Source organism: Panthera pardus, unplaced genomic scaffold, assembly GCF_024362965.1.
Source record: "Panthera pardus isolate Hobbes unplaced genomic scaffold, ASM2436296v1 HiC_scaffold_20, whole genome shotgun sequence".
Classification (NCBI taxonomy): Eukaryota; Metazoa; Chordata; class Mammalia; order Carnivora; family Felidae; genus Panthera; species Panthera pardus.
Window position 1 is genome coordinate 10,625,392 of NW_026526766.1, and position 27,364 is coordinate 10,652,755.

The following is a 27,364-nucleotide window of genomic DNA, read 5'->3' on the forward strand; positions in this document are numbered from 1 at the left end:
AATTTCATATGAATTTTTAGGGTCGGCTTGTCGGTATCTGCAAAGAAGCCAGCTGGAATTCTGAGTGGGGTTACACTGAACTTGTAGATCAGTTCGGGGAGTAACGTCATCTTAACAACACTGAATCTTCTAATCCATGAATATGTCATGCCTCTCTGCTTTGTTTAGATCTTTTTATTTCTTTCTAAAGTGTCTTAGAGTTTTTGGCATACAGGTCTTGTACTTCTTTTGGTAAAAAATTTAGTCCTGAGATTTTATTATTTTTTGATGCCATTTTTAATGGAGTTGTTTTCTTAATTTCATTCCACATTGTTCATCACAAGTATATGGAAATATAATTGATTTTTGTATATTGATCTTGTACCTTGCAACCTTGCTGAACACATTTATTATGTTTAATAGGTTTTTAATGGCTTCCATAGGATTTTCTTTTTTTTTTAAGTTTATTATTATTTTGACAAAGAAGGGGAGAGAGAGAGAGGGAGGGATGGAGAGAGAGGGAGAGAGGGAACCCCAAGCAAGCTCCATCCTGTCAGTGCAAGCTGGGCAAGGGCAGAGAGAGAATCCCAAGCAGGGTCCATGCTCCATGTGGGGCCTGACGCGGGGCTCAACACTGGGCTCAATCTCACGTACCACGAGATCATGACCTGACCCGAAATCAAGAGTTGGACACTTAACCAACTGAGTCACCCAAGCGCCTCGTAGGATTTTCTATAAACAAATCATGGTATCTGCGGACAAAGATAGTTTTACTTCTTCCTTCCCAATATGGGCGCCTTTATTTCACTGTCTTGCCTAATTGCCCTGGGTAGGGCTTTCGAAACAAACAATGAGTAAAACAGAAGTGGCGAGAGTGGTCATTCCTATCTTGTTCCTGGTCTTACAGGGAAAGCAATCAGCCTTTCACTAATAAGTATGATGCTAGCTGTGGGTTTTTCATAGATGCCCTTTACCGGGGCTGAGGACATTCTGTTATATTCCTATATGATTTGTTGATTTTTTTTTTCAGAAAAAGGTATTGGATTTTATCAAATGCTTTCTCTTCATCTATTGAGATGATTGACTGGGTTTTGACCTTTATTCCATGCATACAGTATATTATATCAATTGATTTTCAGATGTTAAACCAATCTTGTGTTCCCAAGGTAAATCATACTTAGCTACCGTGTATAATCCTTTTTATACATTGTTGAATTCAGGTTTTCAGTGTTTTGTTGAGGATAATCATATCTACAGTCATATCCGTCTTTTGTTTGCTTTTGGTATCAGGGTAATGCTGGCCTCATAGAATGAGTTGGAAAGTGTTCTTTCTCCTGAAGAGCATGTGAAGGACCTAGCACAGAGATGCTAGATAATTTCCACATGCTTGAGGAACATTGTGGATTGAATGATGTGTAGATATTTGTGGGCACCCCCAGGTAAAGGGGGTTCTAGGGAGACCCCTTAGAAACTGGAGCCATGGCCCCTTTCAGAAGCCCAGATACTGAGATGTATCTGGGGCCCTTACCCTTGAGATGGGCAGGTTGTTGGTGAGTCTGTTAACTGTCTTGGCAGCAAAAGGCAGTACTAATCAAGAGGAAGTATTGTTAGACCATGAGACTTTTCTGAGGTTTCAGCCCACGTGGCAAAGTCACTAATAAGTATGTGACAGTATTTCTAAGGACTTTCCAGGGGAGCAACTGACAACCCAGAAATCAGGGATTATTTGTTGCCAAAGGAGAAACACTCTTAATTAGCTACCTTCGGGGAGTGGGTAGAAAAGGTACCGTGTGTGTGTGTGTGTGTGTGTGTTTGAAGAATGTTCCTATTTGACTGAACATAATTACAAGATGACCTCTGAACATACTCTACTCTTTTGCTAGTAAAATAACGGCCACAATTTTATAAAGAATCAAAATAGATGTCAGGGCGGTTTCCCTAGACATCTCACTGGAAGGGACATGGAAAACAGAAACTACTAAAGACTCCTTTCAGAAATCACTCCTATTAAAGGACAATTAGATGTGGATCATGTAGATTAATCCTATTAAAGGGCAATTAAGAAAAAAATGTGTGTGTGTGTGTGTGTGTGTGTGTGTGTGTGTGTGTATCTGTAAACTAAGGTGATTTTCTTTGTGTTCAAACCTCATTTTCAGCACCTTATAGGTCAGGGCACTTTGTGTTGCTTTGAAAATTTATGTTAATTATAGGGTAGAAAGTTCTACCGGGAAAATAGAGAGGAGTTTAGTTGGGTTGGACGAAGAAGGTGAGATTGAAGCTCTCAAAGGAGGCGCTCAGGACCTGAATTCCTGAAAAGAGGCAGGATTTAGAGTGAAGACCATTCAGTTTCCCATACTGGCCTCCTGGGAGGCAGGGACAGACATTCACTTGGGTAATATCGTTATGGACAAAGCACTTAGGATATGTTTGTGATTTTGCAGTCACACAAGCTTGAAGGTGCTCCCTTCAAGTCACTGTTTCCTTCCTTAAATCACAAGCACTTAGAGAGAACTTGAAAACTGCCCATTAGACAAAAATCTGTAACATCTAGCAATGCTGCCACTAATCAGCAGACTGTATTCCAGAAACTCCTTTAGCATAGGAAGGAAGAAGGGAGGAGCAGTAGGAAGGGGTTTTCCAGAGAGGGCGATGGTGTGCTATGGGAGGGTGGGCCCTGGGAGAGCACTCAGGAAACCAGGGCTCTAGATTTGGTTTTGTAATGTAACTTTGGGCAAGTTCCTTCAATTCTTCGCACCTAACCTGAACATCAAAAGCGCTGAGCCCAAATTATTTTCCAGTCCTAACAATCTGAGTCCCTGAATGGCGAGATTTACGGAGCCGGGGAGTTTTGGCTGTTTGGGGCACTGGTGTATCTCTGATTGACTCTACACGCCCCAGGGTAGGCATTTGCTAACTACTGAATGGGATGCATAATATTTTGGAAGGCACTGTCTCCTTTTGTGCCATCGGGTGGACGGTGGTTTTCTAATCCTATAGCTCATGGAGCACAGGGAGAGAAGGAAAGGAGAAGGGGTGGTCTGTCTCCAGCCCTGTCCATAGACTTTTAAGACTAGATACTCCGACATGCCCCTGGGTGATCAGGCTTCTAAGAGGTGAAAGGATTTACAACCCCTGGACCTGAGGCATCTCTTCCCTTGTGGGCAGGCCTCCCTGCAAGAAACTTAATCTGGACACTAGAAACTTAATCTGGACACTGGGTAACTGCCTTCCCATCAGCGGCCACTTCTTCATTGTCAACATTAAGCAAGCAGCATCTTGCTGCTGCCTCCGTGTGTACGCAGATCACCCGGGGCACGTCTCATAAATGTCTTTGTTCCTGAGGAGTTCACTAATCAAAGCATCCCGGGGAAGCCTGCTGTATTAGAATTGGGAAATTCTTCTCAATGAATCAATGGCTGAAAAAAAGCCGTTTTGTGGCTTCTCTCTGTCCCTCAGGGCTTTCCACTTTTCCTATCCAGCACCATTTTCTCAACACGTGAGTGTTTCTACTCTTCAGAACTGGTGAATGGTAGAGTTTTTCCGCCAAGTCGGAGAGGTTGGACGGCAAACTTGAGTAAGGAGGGGTTTTTTGTGTGTGGGTTTTTGGCTTCGTATTCCAATCGAAATGTCAGAAACATACCCTTCCCCCTCAGCATCGAGGGCGGCAGCCAGTTCAGTAAAGAGAAGTCCGGTGAGGAAATGCTGCTGGCGGTACTCGGGAGTCAGATCAAACATGCTGGCAATCTTCTGGTCCTGGAAACTGGAGCAGGAGCTTGAGTTCTGCACAAATGCAAGGAGCAGTTCTTTGAGTCACAAGAATGGTCTGGGGCCTCTGGGTGGCTCAGTCGGTTAACCGCCTGACTCTCGATTTGGGCTCAGGTCATGATCTCACGGTTCGTGAGTTCGAGCCCCGCGTCGGGCTCTGTGCTGACAGTGCAGAGCCTGCTTGGGAATCCCTGTCTCTCTCCGTCCCCTCCTCTCCCCTTCTCCCCCACCTCTCTCTCTGCACCCCCCCCCACTCACGTGCACACCGTCTCACGCTCTCGCCCTTTCTCTCTCAATACAAATAAATTAATTAAAAAAAAATAAAAACAGGGGCGCCTGGGTGGCTTGGTCGGTTAAGCGTCCGACTTCAGCTCAGGTCATGATCTCACGGTCCGTGAGTTCGAGCCCTGCATCGGGCTCTGTGCTGACAGCTCAGAGCTCAGAGCCTGGAGCCTGTTTCAGATTCTGTGTCTCCCTCTCTCTCTGCCCCTCCCCTGTTCATGCTCTGTCTCTCTCTGTCTCAAAAATAAAAAATAAACGTTAAAAAAATTTTAAAAAAATTAAAAAAAATTAAAAAATAAAAACAAACAAATGAACAAAATCGCAACAGCCAGCGTTTACAGAGCCATGCTGCCACGAGTCTTTGCAAGCATTGTCCAGTGCGTTCCCCACCTGACGGACGAGGAAACGGAGCTGCCCGTAGAGTGGTCACTTTGCTTTCCCCTCCCACAAACAGGGAGCTGCCAATTGCGAAAGATGGAAATAAAGCAGCCAGGGTCTGTCACGAAATGACCAATACTCCGTTCCCCACCCCAGATCGAAAGTGAAGATTCAAGTCCCAGGACACCACGTGGACAGGGAACGGGCAACGGAATCCAACGCTGTGGCTTCGAGCAGGCAATTCTGTTGAGACTTACAAGTCCCAGGCAATTCCCGCGCTCTCCCGGGGGCACACTTTCTACTGCACCAAGGGCATCTGAAGTGTCCCTGGAAATCATTTGCTGCCGGTGGGACTGGCCTGGCCACTGGCTGGGCTTACTAATTCCCCGGGGCGGTCAGAAGAGAAACGTGGCAGAAGACCCAGGGCAAAGTTAGCACATGGGGAATCGCTGCTGTAAGTCATGTCTCCCCCAGTTCACAATGAGATGGTGACGTCGTTAACAAGTGGCTCATAGCACTTGGCATAAATGGCTAAGTTTTCTTTTTTTTTTGATTAGTAAGACCAACCTTCACCTCTGTTGTTGGCATCAAGGAATACCCAACAGAAATAGAACACAATATTGAGAAATCTTGTCTGCTGCTCTGAGCCACTGATTTGTCACCAATAATGGAATGTGACTGTGAAACGGTATTTCCTTAAAGTTTTTTTCTAGAGGGCACTAGTCCCTTGACAACTCTATGGAGGGGGGAAGAAAGGTTTTTAGTAGTTAAATCACTTTGGGAATCAGTGCTTATTAAATATTTTTCTTCTCCACCCATTGGGTATTTATAACTTACAGCAACAAGTTACAGACTCGTGGGTAGCCGACCGCAAAACAAACAAACAAACAAACAAAACCAAAACCAAAAACCTGTTAATACAGGGTCTCTAGAACTTAATTGACTCTGGAGCTCTGTATTTGCATAATGCTCCTTAACATCTGGTTGACCCTGGGGCCCACTGAACCTCACCTGTGAGATACTGTTCCACAAAGAAAGATTGGCCATGTCAGTCAAAGCCTTGTCTCTAAATATGACACAGGTGTTATTTATTTATTTATTTTCAGCTGATCGAGAGTAAGACTCATTAGAAAATACACTCCCTATAAAAAGAATGCTTGATCAGTTTATGACAAGGTCTTCTTAGTGCTTTAAGAACGAAATTATTGGAGTCTGATTCAAGATGGACTCAACTTGTGCTGAACTCCATTTCATAAGAGTATCAACAGAAAATTCTAGGATAGCTCAAAGATGTAATACCCATGTCAAAAACCGCTATTTGATCATTATGGAATTAATATAAAGGAATATGCCATTTCATAAATCTTAGGGCTCTGGAGTTTAGGAAAAGGAAAGTGAGCAGAGAAGACGGTCAGCCTCAAGTGGAAAGACAATTAATGCCGGACAAAGGAAGCTATGTGACTTTTCTATGAATTTCTAGATTTCCGTAGTGCGTACGAATTCCTCACTCTTCCTTACCCCAGCAGAGACCCTTGAGCCTAGGAAGGAACCAGTCATGCAGCTTGTAAATGATCAGTTAGATGGTACAACTTCGGGTACCATACTTGTATGTCTCTGGATCGAGCAATCCGGTGTGAACAGCTCCATTTTTCTTTTCAGTAACAAGACCAACCTTTATAGGAATAAATGCCTAGTTCAATGAAATAGCTTGAGGAATTCTTTCAGGGATTACCTGGGAAGAGATGGAGAGGCAGGGGGACGCTGGCGCAGTATCGGCATTCATAAAGAAGAGGTTCAGATTGAGGTAATGCTCGTGGCTGCAGAGGATTCTCAGAAACTCCAGCCTCATGGAAATGAGCATCGGAAGGTTGTTGAGCTTGGCCGACAGCTGGGAGGAAAAACGAAAACAGCAAAGATGTGTTTATGACAAGGTAAATGGAGTTGAAGTTGGCAGAGGCAAAAACCTCCCTTCTCTCCGGATTAAGACAATCAACTTAATAAAAATTCATGGGACTTGGGCGCCTGGGTGGCTCAGTCGGTTAAGCGTCCAACTTCGGCTCAGGTCACGATCTTGTGGTTTGTGAGTTTGAGCCCCGTGTTGGGCTCTGTGCTGACGGCTCAGAGCCTGGAGCCTGCTTGGAATTCTGTGTCTTCCTCCCTCTCTGCCCCTCCCCTGCTCATGCTCCCCCCTGCCAAAAGTAAATAAACATTTAAAAAATTAAAAAAAATTAATGGGACGGTGCAACAGAGGGAAAGTTGTGTATCACAGGGAGGCCCACTGAGTTTTCATGCATACTCTTCCCCTTAATAATTCTAGCCTAGCAGCTGTCCAAAATGTGGATTCTTGACCTGACCCCCACACTTGTCAAATCTACAACACCGTGGCAAACCTGTGTTGCAAATAATCTGGATGTATGTCTTCTGTGTAACATAACATCATTCATTTCACAAAAAGGCCACTTTGTCTAAAGAACTAAATGAAAGGGGTTGACCCCATAGGGGGCCGCACAAAACCCCTGGAATACGACTGGATGACTCTCAGGCCACTACTGTTCTTTTGTAGTTTCTCATTAAAGGCCCCAATGGGGAGTTCTCAGACCCGTTCCCCACATAAAGGCATCCTATTATTGAAGAAAGGATGTAGCCCCTGCAAAAAAAAGTTGAGGAGTTTGCCCCAAAGTAAGAGAGGAGGAAGTGGAGGAGAAAGAAGAAGCTGGGACGTTTCTGAGGAAGTCTTCCCTTAAACAGACAAACCATGGAAAGCACAGCTAATGAGGATCATCAACAATACTGTCATAACACCGTATGGTGACGGGAGACTGCGCTTGTGGTGAGCACTGCCTAAGGTATAGAATTGTTGGATCAATACGTTGTATACCTGAAGCTAATATAACACTCCACGTTAATTTTATCTCAATTTAAAAAATTAAGATGAAAACAACACCAACGAGCCATGAAATAAGCAATGAACAGCTGACACCAGGGACAATGTGGAAGAGATCCCTTGCTTCCCTCAGGGAGAGGAACCAGTGAGGACCCAGACTCCATGGGCTGTGACTCAGAGGCAGCTTCTTTGAAGACAAAGTAGGGAAAGGATGGACCTGATAGACCTTGAGCCTCTCCATATGTATCACCATCAACACCCTCGGGCCCCCGCACGGGAAACCAAGCATCTCATCCGTGTGAACGGACATGCCTTCTCTTCTTGCATTTTCAGAGTGGTTTCATAAATGGTATCATTTAAGGAGCAACATATTTTCAACCATTTTAGAAGAAGACATTGGGTGGTGGCTCATCCATTTTGCCTATAGGATCAATCGGTCTGTAGCTAGACATTTACTGGAAACAAAGGGATACCATCACGGATTACGTAAAAAATAAAGCATGACTTTTGTGCGAACAAAAGTTACCAGAACCTATACTCTTTGTCACTGTGTCTTGCTGGCTGACTTTGCACCTATGGATTCACCAGTAAACTGGACTGATTAGAACTTGATCTTATACACCTCACTGGTCACTCACCAAGAGTTGTTGGGTCAAACTAGTCAGAGCTTGAAAGCATAAGATATTTGTCCTTGAAAGAAGCCCGCAGTATAGGTATCTTAAAAAGCTCCCTTGAGATTTCATTAAAGACAGAAATTTCAAAAATAATTTTGGTGATATTTAGAAAACAGCAAGGTGCCATTCCAGAAACATCTTCCCCAAAGGTCAGGACCCGCAGTGGTAGCCTCAGTGGCACTACCCAAGGATGGGTGTTAAGTTAGTGGCACATTGAAAGTGACATCAAGGGAGTGAAAAACTAGATTTGTCTATCGTTAGTGACTATTAATAAAAGGCTAAGATTATACCCATTGTCACAAGGTCTGTAAATGGCAGAAAACGTGATAGGATGTTTGAATCAGGCTATGTAAAATGACAAAACCAGGGGACTTTGGAAGAATAAAAACTTGCCTCAGGTATGATGTTCATACTGTACCTAGATAGCTAGGGTTAATGGAATAAATCACCATTGACTACGTCAGGGACCACTTTAAGCCTGAGGGGCCACGTTAATTGTACTAAGCAACACCCACAGATATCACTGGCAAACAGAGCACAGAGTGAAAATGTTAAAGCCTGGATAAATCTAATCCAACTCTGTCTTTTTGCCAATAAGGAAGCCACTCATGTAAAAGTTAAGCTCCCCGGATCGCAGAGGAATTTAATGGCACCACTGGAATAAGAACACCAGCCTATAGATTCTGACTCGAAGGCTCTCTGGCAGCTGAGACAGAAAAGAGGAAGAAAAAGAGGGTAAATGAGAAGCACGCCTTACCTTAAAAGTGAAGGAAAAGATGGAAAAGAGAAAGAGAGAAGAAAGGAAAGCAAAAGAGAAAATCATAAAGTGAGTTTGCAGGGCGGGCAGACATCTCCTTTGGAGCGCCTCCTTTGCCTTCTGGTAATGAAAGCTGCCCACGTGTCACAGAGATTCTCTCTTTCACCAAACTCGAGTCAGGCTCCTCTGAGCTCTTTTGCAAATAGGCCTGCCCTTGGACATGTCGTAGAGAGCTCGATTTCAGCAAAGATCCTCCTGAGTCAGTTTAGCCAGTCGCCCAGCCTCAGTATCTGACCACCTTGATATCTCACTGACTTCCCCAACCCTCATCCCTCACCAGCCCCCTGGCCTGCCTTCACCCAGAATCCTGTCAGGTTGGTTTAGCCAGAATCCCCCCCACTCCTGATATTCCTGCTTATTAATTTCCCCCCCACTAATCCCCCTACTCTGCTCCCTGGCTCTAAATTCCCACTTTTCCTTTTTGTATTTAGAGTTAAGCCCCATCTCCTGTACTGTAAAATCCCATTGCAATGGTCCCCACACTTATATAGATGGTCCTGAATAAAAGTCTGCCTTAGTGTTTCACAAGAGTCATGAAAAATTCTTTCTTAAACAGCAGCTAACCTTGGGTCTGCCATGGTATTCTAGCATCTGCTTTCTATATGTCCAACTTTAAGTTTTGAAAAAGGGATTAGCTTATACTGGCAAGTCATCCAGCGACCTGTTTCGAAAACCAGATTAATTTATATTGGCAATTCCTCTGATGACCCATAACCCTAAACATGGGGGTGGCAGAGAGGAATGGCGTAGTCCTTCGCCCCTCCGTGCTGGTGGAACCTGGAACGGAAGATCCATGTAGGGTCAGGAGACCGGGCTGCACAAGATGTCGGTGCTCTGAGCATTTTGCGGTTTCCTTAGGATTCTCTTTTTATAGGCGGGTTTCCTTATTAGGAGTTCTTTTAGAAAAGTCATGGTCTGTTTTCGGGAGTTGGGGAAGATCCTTTTATATTGCAAATGAGGAAGTGAGCCCCAGAAAAGTTGAGTGAATTACTCAGCATCATGAAGGGATTGACCACAGAAAGCAAAGCCTGATAGAACAGAGTGATGAGTCCGCTGTAGCCTGGAGTTAGGCAAGACTGGGTTTTCCAACCACGGTCTTTCCAACCAACAAGTTATACGACGCAGCTTCCTCATCTGCAAAATGTAGAGGACACCTTGCAAGGATTAAAGATACTGGTTCTATCAGATGCTCAGCACGGTGCCTGGTTCACAGGAAGAAGGCAGCCGTGGTGACGGTGCTGGTGCTGGTGGAGGGGGTGGGTGGCGGTGGCGATGGGAGTCACAGGTGGCGACAGTGCTGGTGGGGAGTGGTCACAGTGGCAGTGACAGCGGTCGTGGTGGGTAGAGGAGGAATGCGGAAGGAAAGGAGAAGCCACAACAGCAACCACTTGCAGGACACCTGCTGGGACAATTTAGGGGGACAGCGAACAAAAGAAGAATCCTCCTTAAATGTCTGAGGAGAGGGCTGTGGTAAGATGCTCCCCGGTCATGAGATATTTGCTTTGCGCTCAGTGAGGTCTGGGCTCTTTGGCAGATTCCATCAGGGTTCTTTAAAGTCCGAATTCCACAGCCACATTTTAATGAATTACCCTAATATGTGAAAAGAGACCCCATGCTTTGAATTCTAGACCTGGTCTAAGAGCGAATGCCGCGGTCACACGATTTCTGTTAAATGTTACAGCGAAGAAGACCATAGCACCAACAGCCCTCGGGTCTCACACAGGACCTTGTTGGCCCCTTCGGGTTGGCAAACGCTCCAGGAGTCCGTGCGGACCAGTGTGTCTAGTGAAGCCCGGAAGACAAATGACCAGAAAGCCCACAATGCACAGGAGCCAAGCTGTCTAACCTGGCAGGGAGCATGACAGCATACCACGGCAGTGACCACAGCACTGGAGGAGAAGGAGCCAGAAACAACACGGCTAGGCCTGTGGGACACTCACCTGGTTGCAATAGTGTTTGATGAGGTTAAATACGAAGCCACGATCCATGAGCGACAGAAGGTCGTACAAGAAGAAAGCCAGGCTGATGTTCATCTTTTCTGCCTGCTCGTTTTCCTTAAAAACAAACCAACACGTGAATCATTTTGCGGTAAGCCCCGATCATGACCAACCGAGTGCCTGGTAGGGAGGCTGGGACACACAGGTCCTACCGTGTCCCTGGGGGAGACACTGACACTGGGCAAAGCTGGTGACCCGGCAAAATTGTGGCAAAATACAAGTTAGCCCTTAATGGTGCCAGGACTGTTGGGCTGAATCAAGCAATTCTTTATTCACTGTTAATATTCAGGTACATTTCGTTCGATTCCTTTTTTTCCTACATGTGTATGTACATAATTGAGCTCAGTCTCTATAGACAATGTTGGGCCTTGCATTTTTTTTCATTCAACATTGTACCACAAACCTTTCCCTGCATTTTTAACATTTCTTCAAAACTAGTTTTTAATGGTTGCCTCGTATTTCTCCACGTGGCTCTGCCATAAATTATTTGATTCTTGTAACTCTTGTCTTGGCAAAACGAACTTGAAACATACCCACTATCTTCAGTGAGACAAGTTGTTAATTTATAAGGGTTGTTGAGAAAATCTAACCAGGATAAAGGAATTGGTTTTTACCTCAGGAATGTTTTTTTTTTTTTCTCCAATTAGGTGACATTCCCAGCCCAAGAGAGGTCAGAGTTACACACGGTAGAGTGACCTCTTGCATGAAATGAGACGACGGCTTTTGTTGTGGTTACTTCTCGGTGCTCATATTTTTGACATCTTACAGCACTTCAGAGTAAGTGGGGATTCACTTTTTCACGTTTACGTCCTTTTATTCTCAGAATGAGAAAATAGCGTTCTCTGCCTCTAGTGAAAATGCGATTTGAAAATAGTTTCCTTTGGTCATGACGTGCACTTTGCAAACTCAGGCCAAGCTGAGCAGACACTGGGGTGGACAGAAACCTGACACAGAGGAGTTTCCACAGTATCTTTGAGTGGTAAGTTCTCCGGCTCCAGCCGTCCTGCACAGGGGCCACTCCTGGGCAGTTGACGTAACTGTCTGACTATTCTGGGCTTGGAATCATCGGTCCTGGCCTCGCTGCTGGCTGTGTGGCTTTTGGAAAATCTTTCAGTCTCACTGAGGCTCCCCGTCCGTGTCTGACAACACGGAGACTCCACTGCCGGGCTCAGAAAGTCTGCTGCGAGAAATAACCGAACGGAAATCTTCTCCTGAGCACTTCATACTATATAAATCCTTAATAACGATAAAGGTATTAGTGATGACCACTGCTGCCTCAAATTTTAGAGCTGCCTTCTAAAACTGTTCTACTTCCAGGGGCGCCCGGGTGGCCTAGTTGGTTGAACCTCCGACTTCGGCTCAGGTCATTGTCTTGCAGTTCGTGGGTTCGAGCCCTGCGTCGGGCTCTGTGCTAACGACCAGCTCAGAGACTGGAGCCTGCCTCAGACTGTGTATCTCTCTCTCTCTCTATCCCCCCCCTCCCCACCCCGCACTCATGTTTTGCCTCTGTCTCTCAAAAATAAACAAATGTTAAAAAAAAAAAACTTTAAAATCGTTCTACTTAATTTTATTTATTTTTAAACTTTCTATTTTGGACTAATTCCAAATACAAAGAACTGCTATATGCACTTTAATTGATTTATCAATACTTCGCATTCTGCTATATTAGCTTTATCATTCTCTTCATATATATATATATATATATATACGTATATATATACACACGTATATATATATATATATACGTGTGTATATATATAACAATTTTTTTCAGAGTTCTTTGAGAGTAGGCTATAAAAATCATGCCCATTATGCCATAATACTTCAAGAGGTATTTTCTAAGAACTAGAATATTCTGCCCATATCTATTCCCCCCAGTACCACTCCAGGGTCCCATCCAGTATAACTATACTGAGTTGTCATATTCAGTCACATTTAAATGACTGTCTTAAGACGACGCTTTTCCCTGCTAATGAAAATACAAGATGCTCAAGGTAAAAGATTGAGAGAATAAAGAATAAAAGGCCCAGTTACCTTCTGAGGTTTCACTAGAAGGGCTGCAGTCTCCGAGGTGACCACGTTCACAATAGTCGTTATGTCATCTTTGAAACGGTCGGAAAAGCGAGTCCTCCGAAAATTGTCGCGTTTGTCCATGTTATGTACATACTGGGCCATGCTTTTCACCTGCAGAGGGGGTGGGGGAAATGTCAAGACAGAAACTGGTGACCTGCTTCTACGCTGTGGAAAAGGGGGAAGGACTCGAAGGAAGGCTCCTTAACGGCGGACTTTCCAACGCTTGATCTGCACTGGTGGTTGCCCAAGCAGACTCTGGACAAAAAATGCTCCTGATGCACAGAAGGTTACCGTGGTGGCAGGAGGTGGGAAGGATGTCCTCTTCTTGACCCCAAGTCAAGGGGCTTCCTTCTCGCAGCTCACCAAGCCAGGGAACTTCATTCTTTAGCTGCAATGCTAGAAGACTCCCCTGCTCTCAACTGCCTACGGGAAGGCAGACACAGATTGGGCTCCCGTGGCCACTCGGGATGATGGATCTCAACACATTACACAAAAGGAACTGTGTAGGATACTGTCTTTGAGGTGAACTGCAGTCACCTCTGTCCCCAAAACTACAATAAGGAGAAGAAGGAAGAGATGATCCCCTTGAGTTTCAAGTTGAAACCGGGAGTAGAGTTTTCTAGAAACAATTCTATATTATGCTAGGCAGAAACTTAGCCGCTATTTGGAACGGCGCCTCTAAGATAAGTTATGTTTTGAGTTCAATAAGGCTAGCTGGTTTTATATATCTTTTTTTAAAAAATACTTAATCGTATACTTAAAAATGTGTGTTAAGAATGTGTGTTCTGATAAAAACCTGTGTGTCTGCTGGTGATTGCCTGTATTATGATAGTACAATACCAGCACCACGTCCACCAAAATTTAAAATGAAGATCATGGGGCCCCTGAGTGGCTCAGTCGGCTGGGCGTCCGACTTCGGCTCAGGTCATGATGTCACAGTTTGTGAGTTCGAGCCCCACATCGGGCTCGGTGCTGACAGCTCGGAGCCTGGAACCTGCTTCGGCTTCTGTGCCTCCCTCTCTCTCTGCCCCTCCCCTGCTCATGCTCTGTCTCTCTCTGTCTCAAAAGTAAATAAACATTAAAAAACATTTGTAAAAAATGACGATCATGATTTGTTTTTTGCACTTCTTCCCAAGGCCCGGAGATTCGTGGGTCAATACAGGCCCCCTTGACACCCCCAGAAGTTGTGTCTGGTCCTCGTTGGAAGTTGCTTAGGGCTAGCGGGGACATTCTGATGGGCAAGGCTGGGAGTTCTTACCCTAGGATGCCTACCCTCGGAGGTCATTTCTGTGAATGTGCCCAGGCTAGTCAGAGAGTCGTTGCGAAAAAGAAATGGCCCCGGGAGTTAACCGCCCACATTTGCCTGAAGATGACGCCCTGGGTCAGAGCTGCAAGAAGGGGGGACAAAGACAGTCCTATGGGAAAATGTGTTCCAGTCCCAAGGGCCACAAGGGAGGACTCTCAGGCACTACCAGCAGATTTCTGTTTCTAAGAATGCAGGACCAACAACTTTCATTAGCACCGAGACAAGCAGAGATAAAAAAACAAAGAGAAGGTAAAATAAGAAGAGAATAAGAGACAGGCTGTGTGTGTTTTATGTTTTCAGATAATATCAGGGCCAGCTTGAGGAAGCCCTACAGACTTAAAATCCTAGAGCCCAGCGTAAGAACCATGGATTCTCTTCCCTGCAGGGTCCTGCTTGGTTCAGGGCACACGGAGGTGTCTGTACCCCAGAGTCTCACACACTTGGTGGGAGGGAGGACCAGAATGAGAGGTGGGCACTGGACCTCATTCTTGTCTGACAGCCGCGTCTCTCCCACTTTGCTCCTAACAAAGGACCTGGGAAGACAAGGCCTCTTTGTCTGAGCTGCCCCGATCCTGATTTTCTTCTGGCTAACTCACCCTGGGGCACCAGGCTTTTAGAACTCACTGCTATATCCGGCTCCTGCCTGCGGGGCTTGGCCACCCTACAACCAGTAAATAATTCTCACAATCCCGTACTTTCAACTGATGGCCTCTTTCCAGACTGTAAGTAACTTGCCAGCTACTGTGTCCTTGGGCTCTGCACAGAAGAACACCCACTGGAAACGCCAGTGGATGCTCGGTCTATTATTTGCAGGTGGCGTAAGGCAGGAAAATACGATCCCCCATAGTGGTCTTCGTGACCCATGCACAGCAGGGGTCCCTTTAAAGAACCCGCTGGTGCAAAACTTCATGTTGTGAGTAAATTAGGTCACCCATTGACCTGTGGGTCCCCAAAGTCTGGCCTAGCGGTTTCTCAAGGGGCACAGGGATTTGTTCATTAGCAAGTGTGAAACTGGCCCCAGGCTTGTGTTCAACACTCGGCTGCCACAGTGGCTGTTCCTTGGCGCTGGGGCATTAATGCAACTGAAGGGTGTTAAATGGCCCGCGTTGTCGGGCGAGTCTGAGGAGACGGTCCTTTCTTTCTCTTCAGGCTTCTTAGGAAAAAAAAACGGTTTTGGTTTTTAAATAGCTTCCTGAGCATCCACGAGGCAAATGCACCCACAATGCATGCTGGACTGGGTGTCCTGTCTGAGTCTGGGATCCGTTTCCTTGCAAAGTTCTGGCAAAGCTTCCATTTGCCTCCACTCCAGCACCTACATCCATTGCTTGGTGTTCTGCGTCAGTCTCTGAACCTTGGCAAGCTGATCTCTACGGACTACGTCTCTCAGGCCTCCTTGTCCTTGGGCTTCTGCTTGGAGTTGGCTAATGGGAGGGGACCAGCAGGGAATCAGTGAGGGAGAGGACACGGAGGTCCTGCTGTATGTCCACTCTGCTGACCTCATCGGGGCCGCGGCAAGCTTCTGCTCGTGGGGACATTTCTGTAGGAATCCGGCTCCTGTCATGGGGACCCTCTGCTCTGTCTCAGCTCTGTCTTAAGTCCCAGTTACACTGTTCCCGGCCCTTGCTCCTGTAGAGACAGATAAAGACTCTTCCCTCCGTGCCTTGCCAACCCCATGTGCTCATACCTGGCCCAGTCGCTTTGATGAGTGCTTTCCTGTGAGGCCTTCTGAGAGACGCCAAGGCCGTCCTACTGGGACCCTGGCACACTTTGGTTACAACACCCAGAGCCCCGGGGAAGAGCAGCGTCTTGGGTGATCTGCCTGTGGACCGACCGCTTCCATTGGCTCAGGTCGGCAAGAGATTTCTTCCCAACTCCCTCCTCTGTTTACCATCAGGGACTCCTAGAGGGAAGGAGGGCTAGCAACTTTAGCTTCCGCTTCCTCTCCCAGGGCCACAGAGTCCTAGTCAATAAATGTGCAAGATCAAAAGCAATTTTCACCTTTTCCATGGTTCTCTGGAACCGTAGCTCCCTGCAGTTAAGGGCAGTAAAGGGGTACAGACGAAGCCTTTGGCTGACCCACAGAGCCCTCCTTAGGGCCACCACAGTTCCTGCAACCCCATCTATAGACTGGGGGTGAGAGCAAACTCTGGCCTCCAGGCTGTTCGAGGACTAAATGAGACAATGCTTAAAACGGTGCCCGGAGCATAGCTGGGAAGATGCACACTACATTTCAGATGGGATTATTTTTCCCTCCTCAGGGATGCCAGCAGTTACAGGATTAGAGGAAGGACAGTCATTGTGACACCTTCCGAGAATACAGACAGAGCTCTAAGATGCCAGGTGGAGCCACCGAGCCCTCAAGAGGCTGAGTCCATTCTGGCCGGGCATGGGAGAAGCAGTGTATTCAAGGTGACTTCTGAATATAAAAGTTTCGCATGTGATTAATACATTAGGCTAAGGAAGCGTTATGTAACTTTGAGCTTCCAAGGAGAGGCAAAACGGCAAGAGGACTGACGTTGGACGAGAGCCCTTGAGTCTCTGGCCCTCGGGGGCTGAGCGGGCTGGGCAAACCCTGCTTCAGTCTTCGTGTCCTGTGTGTGCAATGGGGATGACTCCCCAGGGTACTTCTCACATACAGGTCTTTACTGGGGTTTCAAGGACGTATTAAGGAGCCCTTAGGGCTGCTACTGGAACCCTGACATAGCAGAGTTTGAGAACCTCATCAGAGTTTTGGCTCTCCAGTCTAGCGATTGTGCTTATAATATGTAACTACTAAATAATATCTAAGAATGACTAGGTGACGTGTGTGTACATATGTGTGCGTGTGTATGCGTAAATGACGTGAGATATTTTTTAACGGGGATACCTTGGGACTTGGTTTGTTTGAGATTCCACAACATCAAATTTCGTTTTTGCTACCCGACTTTTCACGTGCCATCTGATAGATGAATTTGGTTTAAGATTATCTGCAAGAATTGTGTACAGATGGACGATGACCCGAGTGAATCTCCTTCACGTGGAGAAACTTGACGGCGAGTAGGGTGAGTACAGGGACGTACAGGAATGGCATGTTGCTGTTGATGCTTCTCATGCCTCAAGAGGGTTTCAAGGCCAGTTCATTTGCTGCCAGAGCACAGAGCTCATGTCTCAGGGCTGACGTTGTTGCTACAAGACTTGGAGGCTGTGGCCGCCCACCTTAATGAACTTGGCTTTTAGAACGGGAAATTGTGGTGCCGGCTGGGTACGAAGACCCTCGGCTCTGTCGATGCCTCGTGGGGCAGGGATGGTGGGGACTAGTGGATCTTCACGGGTGCTCACAAGTCCCCCAGGGAGACAGGATAATGTGCACTCCTGGGGTCCTCCACTCCTTACCTCATTCAGTAGCCCTAGGGAGGGTCTCTAGAATCTGCTTCATTTTTACTAAACAGCCCCCGGGAGATTCTGTTGTAAGAATTCCAGACTGTGCCTTGAAAAGATGCCTCTCTAGCAAACACCCTTCCTCAGCTAGGGGTCGGGACTCGGTGAAAAGCTCAAAGATTTGAATCCTGGATGTTTTTGTGGCACGGGCTGACTTCCTTTTAACCCGATTGTACATCTCTTCTCATTTCCTCCCCAGGATGACTTTTATTTTTGTTTCCTTTGACCCCTTGTTGTCTAATATCTATCCTATTATTCAGTACTGTTCCCTTTTTCTTAGGCTTGAACTTACATAGATAAACTAGAGCTCAGGGGGAAATCCTACCCTCTCTCTCGTAAAACAAAAATTACTGACTTAATGTCACAGCGGAAAGAACCCAGGGACTATAAAGCTAACTCTATCACTAAATCCTAATCCACTCCTAACCCTAATCCCCGAGATTGTCTGTATATACATTTTTATGTACAATTGACTCTTGAACAACATGGGTTTGAACGGCGAGGGTCCACTTACATGCGGATTTTTTTTTTTTTGATAAGTACAATACAGTCCTGTAAATGTATTTCCTCTTCTTCATGATTGCTTAACATTTTTTCTTTTCTCTAGCCTACTTTATTGTATGAATACAGTATATGACACACATAACGTATAAAACATGCACTGACTGTTTATGTTACTGGTAAGGCTTCCCGTCAACAGGAGGCTCTTAGTTAAGTCGTGGGGGGAGTCAAAGTTATATCTGAATTTTCATCTTGGGGGGGGATGGTGTTCCTCTCCCCTACAGTGTTCACGAGTCAGCTGTGGTTGGTATCTATGCTTGTATCCCTTTTTCATTTAACATCATATCAAAATTTATCTCCATTTATCAACATTGATAAAACGGATATTCTTAGTTGCTTTCTTTTCCCTTCTAGTAATGATTCAAAACCTGGGTATTAGTATTGTTCTTTTCATGTGAAAATGAAGGACTACAGCTGTGCCTTCTGCCCTTCTAGTAGAGATCTGATAGAAGTTGGAGGGTAAACAGATTTGCAAGTTTCATTTTTTTTCTTTCCCTAATAAATATCAGTTGGTGCTTGTCTGGCACCAAGCAGTGTGCTGGGGCTACAGAGAGGATCATAAAGACAGACCCAAATCCTAGCAGTTGAATAAGCAAGACGGAAAGACAAATATAAATTGGGATGATTGCTGGAATGGAAATAAACAGGGTGTTTGAAGAACAGCAGAGAGGAAGACATATTACAGCATAGGCGGGTCAGAAAGGCCTCTCAGGGGTGGTGACATTTAAGCTGAACCCCGAAGAGAAGAACCCAAAATGTGCGTGCCTGGGCGGGGGCAGGGGATGGGAGGTAGGGAGGGGAGGGAGAATCTGAGAAAGGCTTTGAGGCTGGAAAGGCCACAGCGTCTTACAAGAACCAAACTGGGAACGACGTGGCTGAATGAAGAGAGGAGGGTGGTATGAGCCCAGGTGAGAGACGGAGGGAAACATAATCGTACAAGGGCTTCATAAGCCACGATAAAATTTGCGCTTTATTTCCGGCACGCTGGAAATCGGTGAAGGGTTTTCAAGAGGAGGGCGACACGACCTGTTTAGAATCGGCAGCCCCCGTGCGAAATGACTGGGCCAGCGCAAAAACGAACACGTGCAAGGAGAAAGGAATTGCAAGAAGCACCCGGCAGACGGTGGCAGCTCAGCCAGGTGTGGGGCGGTGAGGATGGCTAGAAGCTACAGGCGGGAGGGACATTCTCAAGGTGGCATTGGCAAGCATGGGTAGGAAGACGGGCAGAGTGAGGCAGAGTTGGATTTTGGGCAACGATCCCATATTTTCAGCAGGAGCAACTCGGGGGAAAAAAACGTCAGTCCCCAACCTGGGCAACTGCGCTGCCTTTCTGCAACGTGTTTCTCACGCCCTACGGGGTAGACACACAAACACGCAAGGATCTCACCAGAAGCTCGAAGAAGAACCAGGCGTACTTGAAGACGGTTTCTCTCACCATCCCGGTACTGACCACCATCTGCAGGGCAAGCTCCTCGTGGAAATGCTGGACGAGAACCAGAGAAACCAGTCTGAGATGGCAAGGGACTTCCACACTGACACCTCTTCTCTCTAGTGGCTTGTTAGTTACTGACGCACATGTCCTAGGTGTCCCAGACCGCAGCTGGATGGCAAGGTCAGTGCTCAGGTAACCTGACACGGAGAATCTTCTAGGCAGGTGGGAGGAGGCTGGTGGTGGTATCATGGAAGAGGGCTAGGTCTGAAGGAATGGCCTTCGCCTGGGAGTGACCCTGCAGGTGGGGCTGAGACTGTTACTTTCCTCTCGGCCTGTGAGGCGAATTATCTGTGTGACCACGTGCAAGCCATTCCTCTCTTGGCTCTCAGTTTTCTCATCTATAAATCTGTTGGTTGGTAGCAATGGTGGTCAAACTGGAATGTGAGTCAGAATCCCCTGGAGGGATTGTTGAGACACGCAGACTGCTGGGTCCGCCCTCAGGGTTTTGGATTTGGATTTGGATCTTCTAAGTCTGGGGCCTGACCTGAGAATTTGTATTTCTAACAGGTTCCCAGGTGACGCTGGTGCTGTTGGTCCAGGGACCTCAATATGAGAACTGTTGCCTAGGTGGTATCTAAACTCTCTTCCAGGGGTGCCTGGCTCAGTCAGTTAAGCACCTGACTCTGGCTCAGGTCAGGATCTTGTGGTGCATGGGTTCAGGCCCTGCGTCGGGCTCTGTGCTGACAGCTCAGAGCTTGGAGCCCGCTTTGGATTCTATGTTTCCCTCTCTGCCCCTCCCCTGCTCTCTCTCTCTCAAAAATAAAATAAACATTAAAAAAATTAAGCTCTGTTCCAGGTAAGACAATTCTTGTTTTTATAATCGCACTATGGCATTGTAGGAAACACGATGGGTTGGGCTTATGAGCAGATCTTCTGCATTAAACAGCGGGGAACTCAGCATTTCTCAACTCCTATGTCCCAGGGTCAGATGCTGGAAGTTCTCGGCTTTGCTCTATGTCTACACTTCCTTTCGAGTTATCTAACTGCTCAACAGCAAACGTAGCAGGTGGTGACTGTGGCATCTTTGTACATTTCCCATTCCCTGGTTTATCTGGCTACTTATTAATGCACTGACAACAGCTTTGCTTGGGAGGAAGTTCAAGAATAAAGGTAAGGCCACCAATTCATCTCAGTTTTCCTGAGACTTGGTCTGGAAACAGAAAAGTCCTGCATCCCAGGGAACCCTTGGTCCTGGGCAAACAGAGATGGGCAGCCACCTTAACTAATGGCAAAAAATGGCATCTGCCTACTGTCATTGGATTTCGCTAATCTGGTGATCATAAAACCGAGCATAAATATAGATGAACTATTTTTTATTGTTCTGTGGGTGAGAGCTAAACTATTTGAGGGGTGCCTGGGTGGCTCAGTTGATTAAGCATCAGACTCTTGGTTTCAGCTCAGGTCTTGATCTCAGCGTCTTGAGTTTAAGCCCCATACTGGGCTCCATGCTGGGTGTGGTTGATGGGGGGTGGGAGGGAAGAGAGGGTGGGTGATGGGTATTGAGGAGGGCACCTTTTGGGATGAGCACTGGGTGTTGTATGGAAACCAATCTGACAATAAATTTCATATATTGAAAAATAAATAAATAAAATAAAATAAAATAAGAAAACAAAAAAACCGATTTGAGCATCCTAATACCACATGCGAGGGTACCAGCAAAATGGCAGTTAAGTCTTCAATTCAATCCCTAAAACAAAAATTGATTATAGCAAAGGCTGCCCTTGACAAACCTTTACAGCACCCACCCTAAACAGTGTGCAAGGAACCCAATTTACTATCTCACGGACATTAACATTTGAGAATTAGTAAGCTAAAGGGAGACTCATGGAAAAACCCATGTGCAGATGGCTGGGTATTCTATTTATATCCTTAGCCGGTTAATGGCGATGGGTGCAAAATGCTTAGATGTTTCAGCTTGTCAGGAGGCCCCCCCCTTCATTCTTCCAGGTGAGTCAAATCTTTATGATCTTAACACACGGAAAGAGGGCATTTGTCTGCTGTTAGGAGACTGCCAGGAAGCTCACCCCCTTGAGAGCGCCAGGAGGCGGAATGTTAATGTAGCAGGTGGTCTAAGTGTGCCTATGATGTAAGTTGGCTACGCCCGGATCTTGCCCCTGTAGGAAAGACACGCTCCGCTAGCTTCAAAGGTAACCTCTGGAAAATAGGTCAGTTTGACTGCCAGAGTCTTATGGCAAGAAGAGATTAGAGGATAAGCTGCTTCTTAAAGTAATTTATGTTGCTTACCAGGCAACATTATTACAAGAACACCTTGCTCCTGACGTTACAGGAGACAGCCAAGCAGCTAAATCCTTTTTTGCTGAGCTACCGAGGAAACACTGTCTCAGCTGCCCTCTGAAATGAAAAGATTGGCTTCTGGTCATTGAAACCAGCAGGAACAAAGTCAAAAGAAGGCAAGTGCAAAACCAAACGTGATGGCCTGCCTTAAGGAAGCCTGGCTGCCGGCAAACCATGGCTTTTAAAAGAGGGACTTTGTGGGGCGCCTGGGTGGCTCAGTCGGTTGAGCGTCCGACTTCGGCTCAGGTCACGATCTCGCGGTCCGTGAGTTCGAGCCCCGCGTCGGGCTCTGGGCTGATGGCTCAGAGCTTGGAGCCTGCTTCTGATTCTGTGTCTCCCTCTCTCTCTGCCCCTCCCCCGTTCATGCTCTGTCTCTCTCTGTCCCAAAAATAAATAAACGTTAAAAAAATTTTTTTTTTGTTAAAAGAGGGACTTTGTAACCAGTCACTGCAAAGCACCAAGCTAAGTTTCAGAGTAGGTGCAAAAGCTATTGTCAGCACCTGGCCCCATCTTTTTTCACTTCTTTGAAAAGTAACTCCTGGTACCTCTCCCCAGACATACGGTGCCTGGACTACTGAAAAGTCTGCACCCCCAGGCGCAGGCAGCACCCCCACCCCGCCACGCTTGATCTTTCCCTCACTTGGTCCAAAGTGAGCTGAGCTGAGGCTCCTTCCCTCCTTGCATGTTTCATAAACATTCTCCGTGGCGTCAGCTGTTGCAAACGGCTTACTGTGTTATCCTTCCAATCAGCATACTTAGATTTTAATAAGGGTCTTGAAAGACACTCAAGGGCTTAAGTAACTACCATAAAGGAGCAATTCTGGGTGCCTGGCAGAGGAGAAATCCTAAGAAAGACACCCCCACCCCTTAGACCACACAGGCCGTGACTGGGGCGGGAGAATTTTTTTTTTATAGGATGTTCTGGCGAACAGTTTGTAAAGTCTCTGAACTCATAAGTAAAGCTGATTAGAATGAATTAAGTTTATTCGTTATTTGAGAGAGACAGAAACAGTATGAGTGGGGGAGAGGTAGAGAGCGAGGAAGAGAAAAAATCCCAGGCAGGCTCCATGCTGTAGGCTCAGAGCCTGACGCGGGGCTTCATTTCATGAACCGTGAGATCATGACCTGAGCCAAAATCAAGAGTCTGCGCTCAACTGACTGAGCCACCCAGGCACTCCCGATTACGAAGAGTTTTGGGGTGCCTGGGTGGCTCAGTCGTTTAAGCGTCTGACTCTGGCTCAGGTCATGATCTCGCAGTTCAAGTCCCACGTTGGGCTCTGTGCTGACAGCTCGGAGCCTGGAGCCTGCTTCCGATTCTGTGTTTCCCTCTCTCTGCCCTTCCCTTTGCTTGTGCGCTCTCTCTCTCTCTCTCTCTCTCTCTCAAAATTAAATAAACAGACATTAAAAAGATTTTTAAAAACGAATGAATTTTGAGGAAGCATTTCCTGTCACTTGATCTAGTATTGAAATAACTGATACCTAATTATTGCCATTCACTTTTGTTGAGAACGAACTGTCCTCGGCTTACCTGCTACTGAAAAAGAAACTAATGCAGTGCTTCTAAAACCGTGTCTCTGGATGAGTGTCACCTGGGAACTTGTTAGAAATGCAAATTCTTGGGCTCCACTTCAGATCTATTGGATCAGAAACTCTGGGAGTAGGGTGCAGCCATCAGTTTTAACAAACCCTCCGGCAGGGCACCTGGATGGCTCAGCGTATTGAGGGTCTGACTTCGGCTCAGGTCATGATCTCGCAGTTCGTGAGTTAGAGCCCCGCATCGGGCTCTGTGCTGACAGCGCAGAGCCTGGACCCTGTCTCTTTGCCCCTCCCCTGCTTGCGCTCTACCCAGCCCCCTCCCCCCAAAATAAATAAACATTAAAAAAAAAAAAAACAAACCCTGCAGGTACTTCTGAATGCATGGAGATTTGGAGAACCACTCACTGAATAGGAAACTAATTGGTCAAAAAATGGACGATGAGGGACAGAGCTACAAAAGTGTGTGTGTGTCAGGAGGGTGAGAACGAGGGAGGAGAGCACTTTGATGGTGTCTATTATAAATCATAGTGAGAGGACACGGGCAAATCGTACTCACACTGCCCGGCTCTGTACCTTTTTGCTGGCTGGCCTTGGGGCTGTGGTCGAACTGGGAACATCATTGTTGCCAGAGCAATAGTAAGACATTCTGTTGCAGTTACGATCAGCAATCTGAAAAACACAAACCATGACGTATCTGTCCGCTGACACTGGTTCACTGCACAGATGAGCCTGCGGTCTGGGAATCACAACCTCAGAACTCATTTCCGATACATTTCTGCCTTTTTTTTTTTTTTCTGGTTACAAAGGAAAGACAATTGTCATAAATATAAAACAGAGCAAAGAATGTAAGGTCACATTTAATTTTATTGCTCCTGAGATAATCACTGTTAGCAGTTTAGTGTGTAGAGTGACCCATAGTTAAAGCCTCGTTAAGAACACGGGCTGCCGAAGTCCCTTCCATGTTGTGACTTTATTGGGAGGGCGTGAAAAATAAAGTGTGGGAACAGCGCCTCTCTGTGGGCTAGTACGGTACTGTCGTGGGCTCTTAAAACACTATTTTAAAAATTGTCAAAAACCACTGTGGACAAAACGTTCTCCCCTTGCTACAACACGATTAGAAAATTCTTAACCCAATCCACATAGAAATTTAATAATTTCATTTTTATTAAGGACACCAGAATGATCAAGGCTGTCATTGATAGCTGCAGGCTATTTCCCCACCCTTCCCCCCAGGGGCCATCAGAAAATGCTAATGCTTAAAGGGACCTTAAATATGAGGTTGGACCATGGTGTGCTGGCAAAGGTAACAATCGGCTTCTGAGGGGGAGGAGCTGGTGTGCAGCATTTGCCTATTTCTGTGCTGTAAATGCTTTCATCGTGGCAGATTTCAGGTTAACATAACGTCACTGAACAGAGCGTTGGGAAGAGAGGTGCACTAGCAAATCATTCTGTTGTATATCCTCCATACAAATACAATAGACACAAATGACCTCAAGAACACAGATAAGAGTAAAACGTAGTAAAATAGTGAGGAAGGGCGTTTGAATACTACCTTTCTAAAGTGGAATAATTTTGGATTTATGGACAAGTTGCAAAGGTAGTACAGAGCTCTTGTGTACCCTTCTTTGCCCAGTTCCTCTCGATGTTAGTATCTTACATAATTATGACACCTTTGTCAAAACTGAGAAATTAACATGGGCTCATGACTAGCAACTAAACCACAGATTCAGATTTTACCAGTCTTTCCGCTAACGTAGAGTTTCAGTTTTCAGATCCAAGATACCATATTACGTTTAGATTAGTTTTTAGTTAATACAGCTTATTTAATTGTTAGTTTATATAATTTCATTTTTGACAGTGTCTGTGGTTAACATCTGGCTCAGAACACTTCAGAAATTTGACCAATCAGCTCTCAGAAGCCGTGGGTTGATTCTGGAAGTCAAAAAAGGTAGAATAGAAACAATTTCATATGGTGCACACTCTAGATTGTTAGAATCTTTGGTAGTGGGTCTCTATTCATCCATGGTTCAGAAACTCCACAGAGACGAGGAAAAGGAGGCCCAGGGCAGGATCAGACTTGCCCCTGACCCCTCAGCTGGGGGGGTGATAGAGTCGAGACCCAATTCTGGTCTCCAAATCATTCTTCTCACAACACACTGTCTCCAGTGGGCGGATTTTGTAAGAGAAACTATGTCAACACCTAGGAGTTTGATTTATCATAATCAGGGGAAATGAAATTACTCTAAAAGCTTATCCATAGATCCATAGATAACTGGGGAAAAAAATTCAGATGGCAGCTTTATAGAAAAACAAACAACAATATTGAATTATACACTCAGGAGTGTGAATTTCATGATTCTATCACAATTTTGCAAAAAATGTTCAGGTGAGACACATTCTACAAAGTATCTGACCAGGACTCCTCAAAACTGTCAAGGTCATCAAAACCAAGGGAAGTCTACAAAATTGTCCCAGCCAAGAGGTGACTGAGGAGACAGGACTACAAAATATACTGTGGTATCCTGGATGGGATCCTGGAACAGAAAAATGGCATTAGGGAAAAAAGGATGAAATCTGAATAAGATATGAAACTTTAGTTAATAAAAATAATAATGGATCAACATTAGTTAATTGTGGCAAATGTACCATCCTAATATAAAATGTTAATAAAAGAGAGACTAGGTAAGGAGTATACAAAAACTTTCTGTACTATATTCACAATAATTCTATAAATTTTCAAGTGTTACAAAATAAAAAATTGTGCCAAGAAAAAGCAAAGAATTCATGGTAGGAAAACAGGATAGCCCAAGTCATCAACCCTCTCAGGATCTCCGTTTTTGTTTATAAAACCTGGCTTTGCTCTTTGGAATTATTATATGGGGAAATCAACTTATGGATGTGAATGAATATTTAAAAACAACAATGGCAACAACACCATTCTAGTCATCTGAAAAACAATCAAAGTTACATTTGCTTCTTTGCAAACAGAATCCATGGACCCCATGCGGCTCAATCAGCTATCCCCTAAAGATTTCCCACCAGTGGCAACTAACTGAGCAGATCTTCAAATGCCAAGCTTGCCTCTGCCCGTTGGCAGAATGGTCTCGATCACTTCCAAAGCCGAAGCCCTGAGAGCATCGGGCCAGTGGAGCAGGGGCAACGGTCCCGGTCGATTTCGTGCCGTTTTGCCAAGTTTCGGTGAAAAATGAAAAGAGCTCGCGTCACCTTTCAGGGTTTGACACCTTCCCTACCTTTGACGACATGATGTTCTTTACCTCCTCGTCTGCTGCACAGTGTGGTCCCGCGAGGTCTGGATTACTACTGCTCATCACCCGCGCCTGCAGCAGCTTTGAACTCACGGCGGCAGCCGACGTGCGTCCAAAGGTGTGGTAGCGAGGGTCGGGGAGGCCAGCAGGGGCGCCTGCACCCCGCCAGGTACCGACATGTCAACAGAAAGGGGATCAGAGTCACTTACTGTGCTTGAAAGGGGAAGGGAGAGAGTGGAACGAAAACCCACCTGATTAGATCTTGGAATTAGGGTCTTATATCAAATGCTGGGGGAGGTCCGAGGGGCAGTTGATAAGGTGGGAGGCAGCAGGGAGCTGGGAACACACACCTCATCCAAAGGCAGAGGTGGCTACTGAGCCAACCCCAGGGCTACTGGAGCTTCTGATGGTTCTAGACAAGCTAGAAATGTGGACTTCTGAACTTATTAATATTTACATTAAGACAGCTTTAAAAGTCCCGTGAGGTGTTCTGAGATCTGAGAATCCAAGGAATCCTCTGAGCCTCATATCAGTTTTCACCGTGACGTGTAAGTCTTCAAAAGTGATTATGTGAGTCTTTGAGATATTACCAGTTCTGTAAAAACTCAATTGAGGGGCACCTGGGTGGCTCAGGGAGTTAAG

The 27,364-nt window shown here is 45.9% G+C and overlaps 1 protein-coding gene across 6 annotated transcripts in view; it reads right to left on the minus strand.

Moving 5' to 3' along the window:
• DOCK8 (dedicator of cytokinesis 8) overlaps nucleotides 1-27,364 on the minus strand; it is a 226,997-nt gene that overhangs the window by 48,347 nt on the left and 151,286 nt on the right. For 5 of the 6 annotated variants that reach the window (XM_019463658.2, XM_019463660.2, XM_019463661.2 and 2 more), the window contains 7 exons: nucleotides 26,708-26,877; nucleotides 24,030-24,125; nucleotides 19,521-19,616; nucleotides 12,811-12,960; nucleotides 10,720-10,833; nucleotides 6,137-6,292; nucleotides 3,620-3,759 (listed from right to left, as the gene is read on the minus strand). In XM_019463658.2, the coding sequence (XP_019319203.1) occupies nucleotides 3,620-3,759; nucleotides 6,137-6,292; nucleotides 10,720-10,833; nucleotides 12,811-12,960; nucleotides 19,521-19,616; nucleotides 24,030-24,125; nucleotides 26,708-26,877 (922 nt within the window). The remainder of the gene's footprint in view (nucleotides 1-3,619; nucleotides 3,760-6,136; nucleotides 6,293-10,719; nucleotides 10,834-12,810; nucleotides 12,961-19,520; nucleotides 19,617-24,029; nucleotides 24,126-26,707; nucleotides 26,878-27,364) is intronic. The other variant, XM_019463659.2, reaches the window with a different exon arrangement.